Source organism: Meles meles, chromosome 4, assembly GCF_922984935.1.
Source record: "Meles meles chromosome 4, mMelMel3.1 paternal haplotype, whole genome shotgun sequence".
NCBI lineage: Eukaryota > Metazoa > Chordata > Mammalia > Carnivora > Mustelidae > Meles > Meles meles.
The window spans coordinates 163565330-163582761 of NC_060069.1; the positions used below are offsets into that span (position 1 = coordinate 163565330).

A 17432-nucleotide genomic window follows, 5' to 3' on the forward strand; every position below is an offset into this window, starting at 1 on the left:
GAAAATGATCGTAAGCAGATCACAGAAAGCCCCACAGCTGCTAAGTTACAAAGAGAACGAATCCCAATACATCGAAAGAGGGAAACAGTAAAGAAATGATTTTGGAGGGCGCCTGGGTGGCTCAGTGGGTTAAAGCCTCTGCCTTCGGCTCAGGTCCTGATCCCAGGGTCCTGGGATCGAGCCCCACATCGGGCCCTCTGCTCAGCAGGGAGCCTGCTTCCCTTCCTCTCTCTGCCTGCCTGTAATCTCTGTCAAATAAATAAATAAAATCTTTAAGAAAAAAAAGAAAGAAAGAAAGAAATGATTTTGGAAGACAACAGAGAAAAAGTCCTTGGTCACTGGTGCCTGACGGGAGCTCCAGCCCTCTGCCCTCCTCAGGAGTGGGGGTGGGGTGCGGGGGTGGGGCCGGTGGCCCAGCCCTCCAGTCCCCTGGACCAGCCCCCACCCTCTCGGGGTCACCTCAGCAGCATAGACTCCGGTAGGCTTGAAGGGAGCAGCATGGGCCAGCTAGAAGGTCATTCAGAAATGCTGCGGCGGCCAGGATGTTACCAGCTGACTGTGGTCCTGTCCCTGCCCCGAGGGAGTGAGAACGTCCCGGGTGGCCCCTCTGGAAGGTGAGGCTGCCCATGTCCCTTACAGAGGGCCACCACCCCATGCCACAGACGTCCCTGTTGGACGGGACAGAAGAGCACAGGAGTGGGGCAGTGGGCAGGCTGGACGTGGGGAGGCAGGAGCAGCCCTGCAGCTGGGGGTCACCAGGTCCGTCTGTCTGTCTGGTGGGGGCCAGGGGAGATGCACAGCGAGTCCTGTCCAGAAGGAGCGGGGGCTCGGTTCCCGTGACCACAGCCTCTGTGCCCTCAGCTGCATGGAGGGAAGGGGGAGGAAGCAGGGACCTCCTCGCTGAGGCGGGTGCCCTCCACCCTGCTGGGTGGGCAGACTCACAGGCAGCCCAGGGTGGGGAGCAGGGCAGTAGGGCAGGGAGAGGGGACCCAGGGCAGCGGAGCTCTGAGCCCTGGCCTCGGAGAAGTCACGTGCGGCGGGGACGGGGTGGGGAGAGAGAGGCCATTTTACCGGGACACCTGCGGGCCCTTCTAGTATTGGCCAGCTCTCTGCTGCGGACCCTAGCGCCCTCGGGGGCGTTGAGCCGGCCCCAAGGCGTAGAGGGGTGGGCACACCTGGCCCGCGTCTTCGCAGAGGTTTGCTTGGCCACATTGGGAGCCCAGCTGCCTCCGCCCTCCCCGCCCTCCCCATGCTCTGGGAGGCGCGTTGGCAGAGCCCGTCTGCAGAGGTGCTGGCGTCTCACGCGTCCCCTCCACGGAGCCGTAGTGGCTGCAGCCTGTGTTCAGAATTACAAACGTGGGGTTCTGCAGGATCACGCCTCGGGGTTTGCCCTGGGAAGCTGAATTCCCCCATAGAGGCTTGGATTTACATAAGAAGGGGTGCCCTGTGGGTTTTGTTAGCATTTTTCTTGGAAGATGGGAAAATCTGTGTTTGAACTTCCTTTCCAGGGGGCGGGAGGACTGTGAGGGACTGGGGACACATCCCTTCAGCGGGTTTTGTTAGGGACGTGAGTGAATCTGGCGCCCGGCGGTCTCCCAGGCCGGTGCGTCCCTCCTGGAGCTGGCGTGCTGGAAGTAGGAATGGAGACAGATACTGAGGACTAGAGCGGGGCGGGGGGGACGTCCGCACCTGTGGTGGGTGGGAGCCCCCCTCCGCGGAGAGGGACTTCCTGCAGAGACCGAGAGGTGTGGGCGCTGTGGCCCCGAGGCTGCTGGGGAGGGCTCCAGGCCGGAGGGCCTGGGAGGAGTGGCCAGAAGCCCCCTCACCCCTGCTGGCCCACGCCTGGGAGGGGAATGCAGGGGAGGGGCACCCAGGCCAGATGGGGCGGAGGGGCCTTTGAAATGATGGTGATTTCTAGGGCGAAGAGGGGCGTGTTGGAGGGTTTGTGCACAGGAGTGGCCTGGCCTGACCTGTGTTCACAGGGTCCCACAGCGGCTCTCCTGGTACGGGCCACCGAGGGTGGGAGCCGTGGTCTCTGTGGGAGACAGCGGCAAAGCAGGTGGGGACCTATGACTTGAGATCTGTGGTCCAGCAGGGGCCACGGCAAGACGGCGCCTCCTGGGTTCTTTCTGACAGGGTCCCCAGCTCTGCCAGCCGCCCACCCGTGCCGCTGCAGCTGTGGCCCCCATGCGGAGCTGGAGCTGGGTGGGTCAGGCATGTGGGCAGAGGGCCCTGCGCCACCACCGGTTGCCAGCGTTGACCCACTGGGCACTGCCCTTTGCCCCTTTCCACAAGGGCCAAGGGGGCCACTGGACTTGGGCCGAAGTACGAGCACGGTGCGGCCACGGTGGTCTCGCGGTGAGGGCAGCGCAGGGAGCGGAGAGGGGCTCGGCACCCCAGCCCCACCCTCACGGCCTGCCCAGACCCTCAGCCCCCGAACCTGAGCCCATGGGCCTCCCTTCCTGTCCCTGCTCAGTTCTGACTCGTGCTGCCACCAAGACGGCCCCCAGCAGCCTCCCCCCGTGGCTCCTGCCTCCCAGAGCGATGTGGAGGGGAGTCATCTCCAGAAATCCTCCCGTGAAATCACATGGCGCTACTGCCTTGCCCAGAGTCCTTCCTGGCTCCCTGCGGCTCTCGGGCTGCTCACGTTGGCCTGGTCTTCCGCCCGCTGCCACTGTGGCCCCCTCTGGGGTCTGACTGGTCCCCTCCCTCCACCTCGGAGGTCCTTCCTGGGCCTGAGCGTCAGGGTTGCCCTTGGGAGCCCTCCCTGGGGTCGGCACCCCCGCGTCCTATTCCTGGTCTTTCCCTCCAATCGGTCTCACCTCCGTTTGTGTTCTTGACCGTGTGTCCGCCTGTTCCTGTTTGCCCTCGGTCCAGACAGCCCCCCACCCCAGGAACACGGGCTTCTCGCTGTTTGTGGGACTCAGGAAGGAGGAGGGGCCTGCTGGTGAGCCGGCCGGTGCGCGGGAGCAGAAGGCCTGGGTTGCCGGCGACGGGAATGGCGCCATGACTCGTGACCCAGGGTGGCGGGGAGCTCGGCCTAGCCTCCCCCTACATGCCAGACCTTGTCACCAGGGAGCAGGAAGCAGCCTGTTTGAGGTTTTCAAGATCTCCTTTGCCATTGCTTTTATTGGAAGAAAGAAAAACTTTCTTTCTCCCAAGAAATGGGGCTCGTGGACCCGTTCCCAGCACTGAGCCTCGGGAATGCGTCCGGGAGGTAGAGTGGCCAGAGGCCGTCGCACAGCCTTGACGAAGCGCTGAGCAGGGTTCGCTCTGTCACTCTGGGTGCTGCCTCTTCCAGTCGTGTGGTCTGCGCGCCGGGAAGGACGTCTGTGCGCAGGCGCAGGGCCGTGGCGTCCCCCGGCACGGAGCCCCTCCACTCACAGTGTGCCCCTCTGCCCGCAGGTGGAACGTGGTGGGCGTGCAGGGGTCCCTGCTCAGCATCTTCGTGGAGCCCATCTACTTCTCGAGTATCATCCTGGGCAGCCTCTACCACGGTGACCACCTCTCCAGGGCCATGTACCAGCGGCTCGGCGGCATAGAGGACCTGCCCCCGCTCTACGTGCTCAACAAGCCCCTGCTCAGCGGCAAGTGTCTGCGCCGCGCGGCTGCGTCGGTGTCCCGTGTCCGTGACCGGGCCGCGTCGGGCACTCACGTTCCGTGTTCCCATGACTGTGACCGTGACTAGGCCGCATGGCTGTGTTGGTGTCCTGTGACCGTGACTGGGCTGCTTCGGGCTCTTACACTCCTTGTTCCCATGACTGTGACTGGGCCGCGTCGGGCACTCACGCTCCGTGTTCCCGTGACCGTGACCATGACTGGGCCGCGCAGCTGTGTCTCTGTCCCATGACCAGGCCGCGTCGGGCTCTCAGGCTCTGTGTTCCCATGACCCGGCCAGGCCGCGTCGGGGTCTCGCCTGTGAAAACGCCGTAGGGAAGCTCTTGTCTGTCAGAGCAGAGAGTGGAAGCCTGTGTCTCAGGGCCTCTGTGCCACTGAAGTGGGTCCTCGTTCCTCTCTTTATTGACCGAAAGCCTTGCCTCTGTAGATAAATTACAGCCCGGACTTGGCACCCACCATCTTTCTTTGCCTTGTACGTATTCACGTCCCGTGTCAGAGCGAGAGACTCAGGGATGCCGAGCTGCCTCCTGCAGAGGGAGGCTGGGGATGGAGTCTGCGCCCCCGGGACGGCTAAGCGGTGCGGCGGTGGCCGGTCCTGAGCACCCGCGGCCGCTGACTTGTTTGCTGTGTTCCCTTAGCAGCTCAGTGGTGGCCGGTGAGGGGAGTAGAGCTCTCGCGTACGAGGGTCCTGACTTCTCCGTTCAGCCTCTGTAAGGGACACAATCGAGGTATTTTTATCCTTTTGAAAATATCATTTTACTCACTCTTTTAAAGCTCAGAACTAAAACCGTAACCCCAGACTAACACGTGTGTTTTCTGGCGTCGTGTGCATGCTCCTGGTTTGTGGTGCTGGCTACGAGCCCGCCCGCGGCTGGAGGAGGGCAGCACGGTGTTTGAGTTGAAGGCACGTCCGTTAGAGCACATCAGTTATGCAAAATGGAGAAAACCAGTGGTTGTTTCCGATCACATCTTATGGCTTCCTGACTTCAACCTTTATCTTTTACGAAAAAGTGCTGAGTCTGCTAAAACTTGATGGTGAGGGCCCCCGGGTGTCCGCATGCATGGAACCTGCCCTGGGAGAGAGGGGACTCGCGTCAGTATCCTGTCGTGTGTTAGGACGCGCATTTCCCATGACGCAGAGCATCGCTTTCCCCGCATGGCCTCCGCGGTCTGTTCCATTTCAGCGGCTCCCCAGCTGCGACGCCGGGCACAGGACAGGTGCTCGGGCGTGGCTTGACCGGCGCCGTGTTGGCCAGGACCGCCCAGGGTCCTGTTGCCGAGGGGATGTTCTAAGACCGTGGAAGGAAGCTCATTTGTGACAGTCAGGAGTGATCTTATCACAGCGTGTGTGGGGGGTGTGCACGTACCTGTGAAAAGATGGTGAAACGGCGTCTGCGAGATGGAGACCGTGCGGTCGTCCTGTGTGTCTCGTCACAGAGACCGAGTCCGTCACAAAGTAACAGTCCGCTCTTTGCTCTCTCCCGGCATCGCTTCCGCTCCCGACGGTTTGGTGGACGGTGCCCGTGGGTGCCGAGGGCCTCCCGAGGGGCCGGGGTGGCCGGCTGCTGCTCCTCCTCGGCGGCTTGGACAGCCCGGGTTCCTGGTCTTGCCCGTGACGGGGCGGGGCCGGGCCGGTGCCCGCACGACCCGTCTGTGAAATCCGGGGGCGGCACCGGGGTTCGGGAGGCACAGCGTTTCTCAGACGCTGGGCCGCTGGGCAGCGTCACTCTGCCGGCAAAGTCCGTCTCAGAATGCAGACTCCTTGCGGCAGTTCACTTGGGCGAGGCTGTATTCGGGGGCTGTGCTGCTGCTTTACCGCGAGGAGGGCTCAGGTCCGTGCGGCAGGCCGCTCTGGAGACGGTGTCAGTGCCTGGCGTCCTCGCGTGGCCGGCAGGGGCAGCACGCTGTGGGGCACCAGCACCGCGGGAGGGGGCGCAGCCGCCGCTCCGTGGGCCCACGGCGCGCCCCGCAGTCTGGGCTGACGACGTGGCAGGTGTGGTCACGGACAGAAGGACTCGAGCACGGGGAGTCTAGAGCAGAGACTGTTGACGTCATCCGTTTGGGAGGTCACGCACTGTGAGGTGGGCCCAGCCCACGGCCCAGCCCTGCAGACTTGCTTGCGAGGGAAGCCTTGTGTCGGACAAGGGAGCTGGACCGTGGAACAGCCGGGAGGCTGGAGTTGTTGCCCTCGGGCCCCGTGCGTAGGGCTGTGCGTGCATTTGTTAAAGTTCCTGGGTGTTTGTCCTGCCCCCTCGCCTCCCGTTGTCTCACAGAGGGTGCCTGGGTTCCGGGAGAAGGACGGCGCGGCAGCACCGAGGTCCACGGCATCCCGGGGAGGAACGGGGAGCCGTCAGCACCGCACAGGGAAAGGCTTGTTCAGCAGAGACCAGAGCAGACCCAGGCGGACTTCAGCGGAAGGTGTTGCTCTGGCCTGGCTTCCTTGGTGCCACCAAGGACAGATGAATCATTTTCCTTTCAGCACAGAAAGTAGATTTTTACAAGAAGAAAGCACTTCTCGGTGGCGAGCTGTGTCCGTGGGGCCACGGGCACGCGCACGCCGCCCTCCCCTGACGTTTCGGACACGCAAGCCTCTTGAGCTCTTGGATCTTCTTTCCAGATCCGTTTCCAGTCCGGTCCCTGCAGAACACTTCTGGCTTCCGGCTCACATCTGTCTGCCCCCGAGTCTGAGTGTCTGTGCTGGCCCGGGCTGCTGTCCAGGTGCACACAGAGACCTCGGGAGGAAAGGCCCGCGGTCTGAACCTTCCCGGGGCCCTGGGGTCATGGCGGGCTGCGCTGTCAGCGTGGACACAGGGCGTGACCATCGGGGCAACGCCGGGAGCCAGTAGGTTCTTGGGAATCCAGTCCGTGGGGGCCTCTGGGACGTGCGGCAGAAAGGAAGCAGGGGCGCTGCTGGCCTGCTGGGCGGGACACGCGCACCTTCTTCCGCCAGTGGAAAGCCACGTACCATCGCCGTGGTCGGAGGAGCCCATGTCTGCCTCTCGCCCGGAGCCCAGGAGAGGCCTGTGTGAGGGGCAGAGGGTGAGAAGCGTGTTTTCCAGGCAGAAACAGGCGCAAGGGGCTGGAACAGCCTCGGCCAGAGTTTCCGGACGGGAGCTCAGCCCCTGGTAGCAGCAAGTGCTCGCGTTGGATGACCCCAGTGCCTGCAGGGGACACGGTGACGGCAGCTTCTGGTGGGAGGCCACCGAGATGACCTGCGAGTGTCTTCTAAACTCTTAAGTCCCATGGACGTGGTCTGCATGTTGTTTTTCAGAAATTCTCTCCGTTGGGGTCTTTAGTGGTAAAGTATTTACTTACTCAGTTGACGTCGTTGGAGATTTTTCGAGATAATTTGTAATACTCGATGGAGGCTGCTTTCAAACCAGGTCCTGGGGCGCCTACGCCTGCCTCCCATCTTCCCTCGGGATGGAGCGAGCTGCCGCCCCGCGCCGCCCCGCCCTGCACAGACACACGACGCACAGCCGCGCTGCTGCCTCCTTCCTCCCGCATCCAAAGTCAGAGCCCCTTCTGTCACTCCCATGGCCTCTGGCCGGTGGAAACTTTAGAACGCAATGCACCCAGCCCCGTACTGCCTCAGGAACGCAGAGTCCGGTGAGCATCCTGCCTGTGCCCCGGGTCTGTGGGACGGGCGCTCCCCCAGCCCAGGCCGCCAGCGTCATGCTCATCTCTCTGGACTAGAGCGCCCGGGCTCTTCCCCGAGGTCAGTGCCGTAAAACCCCAAGGCCCGGTTCCAAGAAGAAGTGTTGTTTGGCCAGAGAGGTGCTGGTGTGAAGGGACATGGCCAGGGTTAGTGGCCACCCAGGAAGACGAGGCGGTGCCCAGGCCAGGAAGAGCCCGAGCCTCACTGCCCCGCGGGCCTCATTCACTTCCCTGTCAGCTCAGGAGTCATCTTCCTTAACAAAACTCAGAGTGACCGTCCCGCCGGTGCGCTGCTGCCAGCGGAAACGTCTGCAGACTCAGGCCCAGGCTCGGGGGCCTCGCTGCGGGAGGCCACACGCTCGGTGTCTGCACAGACGCCTTCGCAGGTCGTGGGCTGTTTGCAGAGCAGAGGCCCCCTCCACCGAGATCGTAAACTCTGCATTTTTCTGGTCAGCCAGAAGTGGCGCAGTTTCTGTAACGGGAACCCCTCGTGGCCCTAAGTGTCTGTCACCAGCCATTCTATACAGACGCGACCTTTGAGGACCCTGATGGGGTGTGTGTCAGGAACCGTAGAAACAGTGTGCGGAGGGGACCGCAGCCGCACCGGCGCCCTCCAGAGCTCTCAGGTGCTCATGGTCATCGGGCCAGCTCCCCGTCTGTAGTTTTGCTCTGAAAGTCCGGATTCAGCACACCTAATTCACAGCGGCGGGGGATAGGGGCGCCCATTACCAGCCGAGCCGCACCTGCTTTTATTGGTTTCTGCACCACGGCCCATGATTGACTCATTACCCTAGTTCTCGCTCCGTGGCCCCAGAAAGACAAGCTCCTCATTCGTGTCTGTCCCCACAGTGGTGTTGGCCCTGGGGACTCATAGACATACATACACTCTTGTGACCATTTGAGAGCTTTCTGCCCCAGAAAAAGCATATGGTTTGCATTGAACCTTCAGGCTAGCTATTTCTTTTTGCCTTATTTTTTCCATTCTTGCTAAAGATGGCACTTTATTTAGCTGAAAATATAAAAACGATCTGTACTTTAGAGTGTTATTTTTCTCAGTTAACTCTAATTTTAATATGTGAAATGTTGTAATTCTAAGGTTTAAGTATCACTAAAAATAATCCTTTACTTTGATCTTATTGTAAGCAAGTAATGGAATTCTAACAAAAGGTCATATGAGCATTATCCGTTTATTCATGAAAGACTCAATTCCATTATGGTAGAGAGTCCCCACAGTTGTTCCTAAACGTCCCCACCTCCACTCAGGACCCCCAGGAAATCCTCCCTGATTCTGTCTACTTGAAAGGCCATGCCCTTGAATGAGCCCAGTGAGTGGCCTGAAGGAACCTGCATGCCAGGCAGGTGCCGGAGAGAGGACAGGTGTGCTAGTAACCCTGTCAAAGACCCAGGGACCCTGGCAGAACTCCAGACCACAAGGTATGGGTTCCTGATAACAGAGAATCAGTAAAATGAGAAAAAGGTGGTATTGGGACTACGTTTAACTCCTAAGGGTGCCTTGATGTCCCGTGGTCTTGTGACATCTATGGAGAGGCCAACTGTTTCCTCTGAGGGAGTCTCACCCATGGTGGGGCTACTCCGTAAGTGGTTAGAGTCCCTAACCGTCCCCGCAGCCAAGCAGTGACTGGGCTGGACCTCTGGAGTCTGGGTCTAGAAGGCGACGTGGGTCCTGGCTGGGCCTGGCTCTCCCTCTAGTCACATACGCAGGCAGGAAACAGGTGGAAGAAGCCACGCCAGCTACCCGAAGTCATCAACCAAGATTTTTGTTCACAAACACGAATGAATCACCGTTATCATGTGAGGAAACGAAACAGCACCAACGTGAATGTTCTGTATGAGAAAATGGAACAACTGAGAGAAAACAGTCCTAACTCAGGGAATAGAAGAGAATATAAATCACAAACCTCGTGAGTAGACATCAAGGACTTTGTGAGTGTGGAAAGCGAGTATCAGCCTGAAGGTCGAGAAGGCATTCAACAAATACACCGATGAAGTGTGTCACGGGCAGTGTTCTGTGTTGGATGAGCAGCGAGCAGAACAAAACTCTCCCCCCAGACTGCAATTCTGGTGAGCAGAGAGGAAGTACGTCCAGTGTATCTCTGGAAACTCGGAGCCGAAAAGTATTCAACGTAAAGAGTCAGGAGAGGTGGAGAGCTAATCCAGCGTCCCTCTGGTGGCATGTCAGAATGAGCAGAGGCGGAGGTGACAGGAGAAAATGTGGGGTACTGAGGAAAAGCATGCGTACTGCATTGAAAGAGTGCACTGGGTGGTGAGCAGAATTAATTTTTAAAAATCCATTCCTAGCACATCCGCATGAATTTCAGACCAGTGGAGGTGTAAAGAGAAGGTGCTGGAAGCTTCCAAATTAACCAGAGTTAGTGTCGGATTTATGTGACACTTGCCGGGACACTGGGAGCCAGAGCTGAAGAGAAAACGGTTTTTGTAGAATTTATTTAACCAAATGTTAAGCATTAGGGCAAAGTGATAATTTTCAGGTGTTCAGGGGCCCAGAGGGTTTCTTTCCAATATATATATTTTTTGAGGAAAAAAAAGTAAAGATACTCTATGAAAATGAAAAAGGCATCTAAGAAAGAGAGAGACGTGAAATCCAAGAAAGAATACTTTGTAAATCTAAGAATACAGTGAATCGGTAAGTTGTCAGCAAGACTAAAGTGTAACAGTTCCATGTTGGAATGGAGAATCGTATCAGAGAACTCTAAAAAGAATGTTTTTTCCGAAAAAAGTGAATGCATTTTAACAAGTAGCCTAAGAAACTATCGTAACTATCGTAAATGGTCTTTGCAATAATGTGAAAGTAGATGTTTCTCAGTGAACAGTTAAAAAAACAAAAGGAAACGGAAACCCCAGGAAACACAAAGAGCTGTTCAGGAAAGGAAGGGTCAGCTGCTGTACTGTGGTGGCTCATATCACGTGTCAAGTTGAGTTGCCGCAGGCACCCAGATTAGACATTGTTTTCCTCCGGAGGGTGTTTGCAGAGTGAAATTAGCCTCTCCCCACCGTGGGTGGACATCTTGTAGCCTCCCCAGGAACAAAGCATGCACAGCACAAAGTACCACAAGGGTGGAGGAGCGAGGAATTTACTTCTTTTCCCGCCTCACTGAGGGAGCCAGGGTGCGGCCTTCTCCTGCCGTTGGACTAGGATTTACCCCGTCGGCCCTGGTCGTCAGGCCTTTGGGCTCAGGCTGAGCACTACTGCCAGGTTTTAACCCCTGGGATGGCTTTGAGGACTTGGTGTGAGATGGGACAGTGTCCACTTCAAGTGGATGCTTGACATGGTCTCCTTGAAGTAGTTTGGACTATAACAGGATGAACGCTGTCTTCTAGTCTGTCCCACTACTCAGCTCTGCTGGGCCTCACACAGTCACGGTCACAGGTAATTAAATCCAGACTCGTTAACTGTACAGGTGACCGTCTCTTACTGCAGACCTCAAAGCTCAAAGTCAGCTGTAGGAAGTTGATATTAAAACCAAAAGTCCTCAGCCCCCTGGAGGTTAGACTCTCGTCAGTAATTCTTCAATCAGAGAAGAACCCAGTCCTTAAACTGGATTCCTAGAATACACATATCAAAAATGATGAGACAGAGCCACAGTTTCACTCGGCAGAATCGTGCACGGCCCCGAATGAATGAATGAAAAACAATGAGCTAAGCATTTGGCCCAGAGCTGAGAAGGAAAACTACAGCAGAGCTAAGTTAAGACGCTGACTGCAGGAAGAGGAAGAGAATCAAACCGGCAGAAAGCAAAGGGGAGGGACGGAACAAGGAATGAGATTATAGGCCATCGATAAAAGTAAAATGTGTTGATTTGAAAGAACATGAGAGAGATCTACCACCATCAGATGAAAGTCATAATGTCAAGGGCATTGAGGGAAATTGGAAGGGGAGGTGAACCATGAGAGACTGTGGACTCTGAAAAACAACCTGAGGGTCTTGAAGGGGCGGGGGGTGGGAGGTTGGGGGAGCCAGGTGGTGGGTAATAGGGAGGGCACGTATTGCATGGAGCACTGGGTGTGATGCAAAAACAATGAATACTGTTACGCTGAGAAGAAATTTTAAAAAAAAGTCATAATGTCAGACAAAACAAAAGTAATGGTAGGATTTGCTGTACCTACAGATACGGAGGTGGGCAGGCGAATTTTAAAATAATTCTTTATTCAGCTCTAATACTGATAAATTTGGAAATCTCAACAGCAACAGCAAAGGGACAAGTGAGTTGTGAATTGCCAAAATTTACACCAACAGAAACGCAAAATTCTGGTAAAGGAAATTTCCAGCAAAGACTTCAAAAATATTATCAACACATTACCTTCCAATAAGTTCAGAGTTTAATCAGTTTTAATCAGAAAACGTATCATTCCACCTCTGTATAAACTTTCCAGGTCATAGGAAAAAACAGTTGACCTAATTCCAAAACCGGACAGAGAGGCACGAATAAAATCACAGACAGCATCACCTATGACTAAAGATGCAAAACTCCTGAATGAAATACTCGAAGTCAAGTTTAGCGACAGACCAGAAATCGAAGTGTAGCTTAATCTTACAGCTGTCAGTGCTGCTCGTCTGTGAGCAGATGACGAGAGGATCAGGGACCGGTGCGTTACAGAAGTGAGCCGCGGGGCGTGCGTGCACGTGTCCTCTCCAGCGCGAGGATGCGCGTTCCGAAGGGTAGGGATTAAAGTGGCGATTCTCACCTGGGAAGGAAGATTTCTTGGCGGGGAGGGGATGTAAGAACCTTTGTAGAGTCTTCAGGAGTTTCTGGCGGCCAGGGCCACCCCCTGCCACACACAGACCTGCCCAGTCAGGGTCTCAGAGGTGGGACGCACGTGTGCTCACGCGTTAAAGCTTCTTGGATAGGAAGCTTCTGTCGGCTTAAGAGCCGATTGTTACGGCGGCGACTGTGGGTCGTAGGTTTAATCTTTCAGGTTTGTGTAAATTTTTGAAATTTCCCGCAATGAGCAAGTATTACTTTTTAATGAGAACAATTTTTTTCTTTTTAAATTACCTTGCAGTGTTCTTTCAAAGCTTCATTGAGGTATAATGGGCATAAACTGTGTATTTAGAAGATACAGTTTGGTAAGTGTTGAACTCTGTTTGCCTGCAGCCTCCCCGCAGGGAGGGTAACAAGCCCACCCACCACCCTCCCGGTTGCCCTTCCTCCATCCCATCCCCAGGCAACAATTGATCGGCACTCTGCCAATAGAGATTGGTTTGCATTTTCTAGGATTTTACAAATCGTGAGATGCGTACTTTTTTGTCGGGCGTCTTTCATTCAGAATGACTGTTCTCAGATTCATCCGTGTTTGTGGAGTTGATCAGCAGGTCGTTACTTTTCATGGCTAAGTCATGATGGGTTGTGCGGACAAACCACAGCTTGTGCGTCCATCCGACCGTTGATGACATTTGGGGTGTGTCCAGGTTGTGCGGACAAACCACAGCTGTGCGTCCGTCTGACCGTTGATGACATTTGGGGTGTGTCCAGGTTGTGCGGACAAACCACAGCTGTGCATCCGTCTGACCGTTGATGACATTTGGGGTGTGTCCAGGTTGTGCGGACAAACCACAGCTGTGCGTCCGTCCGACCGTTGATGACATTTGGGGTGTGTCCAGGTTGTGCGGACAAACCACAGCTGTGCGTCCGTCCGACCGTTGATGACATTTGGGGTGTGTCCAGGTTGTGCGGACAAACCACAGCTGTGCGTCCGTCCGACCGTTGATGACATTTGGGGTGTGTCCAGTCTTTTGCTGCTACAAAGGAAGCGCCTAGAACGTTTGCGTACATGCCGTTGCACGGACATGCCTTTCCGCTCCTCTTCGGTGGATACCAAGCAGTGTAAAGGGTAGGTCTGAAGACAGGTGCAGGTCGTGTTTCTCGGAACACTGTCACACCTTTCCAGAGGGGTTGTGCCCCGTCACACGGCCACCGGGGGTGTGTGAACCTCCGTTTGTGCTCATTCTCGCCAGCGCCGAGTAAGGAGCCCCTCCAGGCTTTCTGACGGGTGGAGGGGGGTCTCCGTGGGCTTTTAATTTGCATTTCCCCAACAAGCAGGGAAGTCGAGCATCTCTTCGTGTGCTCTCTTGCTGTCCGCATGTTGTCTTCAGTGAACCGTTCAAAACTTTCGTCATTTCTTACTGAGTTGTTTAATCTCTTCCTAGTTTGAGAGTTACTTACGTGTTCTGGTTATAAGATCTTTATCAGATACATGATTTGAAAATGTTCTTCTTTCCATTCTCTTAGCTGTGGCTTTCAGAGCCCCAATAATTCTAGTTTTGGTAAAATCTGTTTATCAACTTTTCTTTGTGAAGTCATGTTTTTGATGTTCTGTCTAGGAACTGTTTACCTGAGTGTCACAGAGATTTTCTCCTCTGTCGCGTTCTTAGAAAATCTACAGCTCAGTGTTTAGACTTGGGCCTGCATCCCATCCTGAGCTCACGTGTTCGTTTGTTGAGCACATCCCCAGTCAGCCCAGCACCATCTGTGGAAAAGTTCATCCGTTCCCCACTGAATTCCTTTGCATCTTTATTAAAGATCAGTTTGCGTGCACACAGGTCTGTTTCTGGATACTAGTGTCTTCCACTGATCTTACTGTCTTTTATTGTTTTTTAATCAGAGAGAGAAAATGAGCACAAGTGGCTGGCAGAGGGAGAGGCAGGCTCCCCACTGAGTGAGGAGCCCGGTGTGGGCCTCAATTCCAGGACCTGAGGCTCATGACCTGAGCCGAAGGCAGCTGCTTAACGAGCTGAGCCACCCAGGCGCCCCCACTTTCTTTTTTAAAATTTTTAATTTAATTTAATTTAAATTCCGTTTTGTTAACGCACAGTGTATTATTAGTCTCGGGAGGAGGTCAGGGAGTCCCAGCTGCATGCAGCACCCGGTGCTCGTCCCACCACATGCCCTCCTGAATGCCCGTCCCCCCGTCACCCCATCCCCCACCCACCTCCAGCAACCCTGTTTGTCTCCTAGAGTTTAGCATCGCTTACGGTTTGTCTCCCTCCTGATTTTGTCTTGTTTTATTTCCCCCTCCCTTCCCCTATGCCTCTCTTTTGTGTTTCTTAAATCCCACATGCGAGTGAGATCACATAATTGTCTTTCTCTGGCTGACTTACTTCGCTCAGCACGATACCCCCAGTCCCATCCACGTGGATGCAAAGGGCAGGACATCTCCCTTTCTGACGGCCGAGTCACATTCCGTCGTGTGGACGAACCCGTATTCTCTGTCCGTTCATCTGCCGACGGACATCCAGGCTCTTCCCGCAGTCTGGCTGTCGTGGGCGTCGCTGCTGTGAACACTGGGGGGCAGAGGCCCCTTCGGCTCACATAGGTAGTGCAGTTGCTGGGTTGTAGGGTAGAGCAACCTCCAGACTGTTTGTCTGTCTTGATGCCAGTATCACACTGTCATGATTACTAGTCTTGTAAGTTTTGAAATCAGGTGGAATTAGATCTCCAGCTTTGTACTTCTTTCTCAAAGTGGTTTTGGCTACATAGGCCCTTTTTGCATTCCATAGCAATTTTAAAGACTATTTATTTGAGAGCATGAGTGAGGTGGGAAGCAGAGGGAGAGGGACAAGCGGACTTTGCTCGGCACTGAGCGTGCAGCCTGGCGTGGGGCCGACACGGGGCTCGATCTCGTGACCCTGAGACCATGACCTGAGCCGACATCAGATCTGGATGCTGAGTGACCGAGCCACCCAGGTGCCCCCATAGCAGTTTTATAACCAGTTTATCAGCTTCTACAGAAAACCCTGTTGGGATTTTGATTAAGTTTGCTTTGAACGTGCAGATCAGCTCAGGGAAAACGGACATCTTAAGGACTTTGAACCTTTCTGGGACGAGCACAGACGCCCTCCACTCCGTCAGCCGCTCATGTTCCTCAGCCGTGCTCTGCGCTTCTCAGTGCGCATCTGACACGTCTTTTGTCTTTTTGTTCATCTTTAAGTGTTTTGTACTTTTGACGCTGCTTTAAATGTTATCTTTCTGTTTCGGACTCCAGTTCATTTCTGATGTAGAGAGGTGTTAGTTTCAATAGCTGTTTTATGAATTTCATTGAATTTTCTTTGAGGGTGGTCGAGATCTGTATGTTTCAGTTCTGCCTTGTAGTCGAGATGCCCGTGAGTTCTTCCCTCCCCTGTGGCGCCCAGCCGGGCCTCCAGGGGAACGTGGAGCATGGCACTGAGCATACACTGCTTGTCTTGTGTGCAGTCACGGGGAGAGGGTCAGCCTTTCTCCGGTAAGCGTGGCCAGCAGTGGGGTTTCACAGACGCCTCTCTCTGCTTAAGGGGCCTTCGATTTCTAGTTTGCGAAGGGATCTTTCATCAGGAATGAATGTTGGATTTTGTCAGGCATTTTTTTCTACTCTCAATGGAGCTGATCATTTGGTTCTTTTTTAGTTTGTTAATGTTTCGTTCGGAGTATGGTGACATCAAGTTATTTAAATATTAAACCGACCTTGTGTTCCTGGGATAAACCTTGTGTGGTCATTATGTATTAATCTTTCGAAATCTGCTATAATTTTGCTTAGAATGTTTGTATCTCTGGCACAGTGGCCTGTAGTGAAGTTGGTCTGTAGTCGTGTTTGAGTATCTTTGTCAGGTTTTTCAGCATCGAGGTAACACTGGCCTCATAAAATGAGCAGAGAACCATTTCCTGCTCTTTAGTTTTCTGGAAGAACTGGTTTAGATTCAATACCAGTTTTTTCTTAAACATTGGTAGAACTCACCAGTGAAGCCATCTTGCCTGAGGTTTTCTCTGTGAGACAGTGTCTACCCATTCATGATCAGTAACAGGATAGATACAGGCTAATTGTGTGAATCTGCTTTTTTTCTTCAGTGAACTTTGGTAATCCGTGTCTCTCAGGAACACTTGTCTGTTGCTCCTAAGTTGTCAAATTTATTGGCTTGAAAGTGTTCATGACGTTCCTTCATTATTCCTGTAACATCTGAGCGTCTCCAGGGATGCCGTGCCTTTCGTTCCCGATTCCACTGCTCTGTGTCTTCTCTTTCCTCATCTGTCTACCTAGAGGTCTGTCAGTTTCATGGATTTTCCTCTAGAGAACCAGCTTTTGGTTTTATGGGTTTGGGAGTTTGTTTGTTTTTCAGTTTTCTGGCTTCTTTTAGAAAACAATTTCTGGGACACCTGGGTGGCTCATTTGGTTAAGCAACTGCCATACATTCAGGTCATGATCCTGGAGTCCCAGGATCAAGTCCCGCATCAGGCTCCCAGCTCCATGGGGAGTCGGCTTTTCCCTCTGACCTTCTCCCATCTCAAGCTCTCTCTCACTCTCTCTCTCTCAAATAAATAAACAAATAAATAAAAATCTTTTTAAGAAAAACAATTTCTGCTCTGATCTTTTTATTTTTGTCTGCTTACTTTGTTTCAGTTGCTCTTCTTTTTTTTAGTTTTTAAGGTACTAGCTGATGCCATTCATTGTTTTGAGACCTTTCTTTCTTTCACAACATTTCACAAATTTTGGCATGTCGTGTTATTACTTTAACTCCTTTCAAAACACTTTGTCCCGTGTGCTATGTAGAAGTCTGCTATTTAGTTTCAAAATATTAGGGGACTTTGCAGAGGTGATCCTGTTGTTCATTTCTAATTTAGTTTCATCTTCTAACTTGAGTCCTTTAAATTTATGTTTATTTTACAGACCAGGATGTGATGTTTGTTGGCGTTCCACGAAAACTTGAAAAGAGTGTATCCCTGCTACTTGTTGTGAAGAATGGCCTGTGAGTTGGTTGATTGTGTCGTGTGTGGCTTTTATGACTTTACTGGTCTTCTGCTTGGTCTGTCAGTTACTGAGAGAAGAAGATTGAAAATCTCTTGACTATAATAGTGCCTTTGTGTATTTCTCAAGGTTTTTATCAGTTTTTATTTCATGTATTTTGTAGTTCTGTAATTAGGATTGTGGGTTCCTTTTATTTTTTTTTTTTTTTTTTTTTTTTTTTTTAAAGATTTTTTATTTACTTATTTGACAGAGAGAGATCACAAGTAGGCAGAGAGGCAGGCAGAGAGAGAGGGAAGCAGGCTTGCTGCTGAGCAGAGAGCCCGATGCGGGACTAGATCCCAGGACCCTGAGATCATGACCTGAGCCGAAGGCAGCGGCTTTAACCACTGAGCCACCCAGGCGCC

The 17432-nt window shown here is 53.7% G+C and overlaps 1 protein-coding gene across 5 annotated transcripts in view; it reads left to right on the forward strand.

Moving 5' to 3' along the window:
* The window catches only part of ADARB1 (adenosine deaminase RNA specific B1), a 129942-nt gene that overhangs the window by 103293 nt on the left and 9217 nt on the right, over nucleotides 1-17432 (forward strand). For all 5 annotated transcript variants that reach the window (XM_046002228.1, XM_046002230.1, XM_046002226.1 and 2 more), the window contains one exon: nucleotides 3406-3587. In XM_046002228.1, the coding sequence (XP_045858184.1) occupies nucleotides 3406-3587 (182 nt within the window). The remainder of the gene's footprint in view (nucleotides 1-3405; nucleotides 3588-17432) is intronic.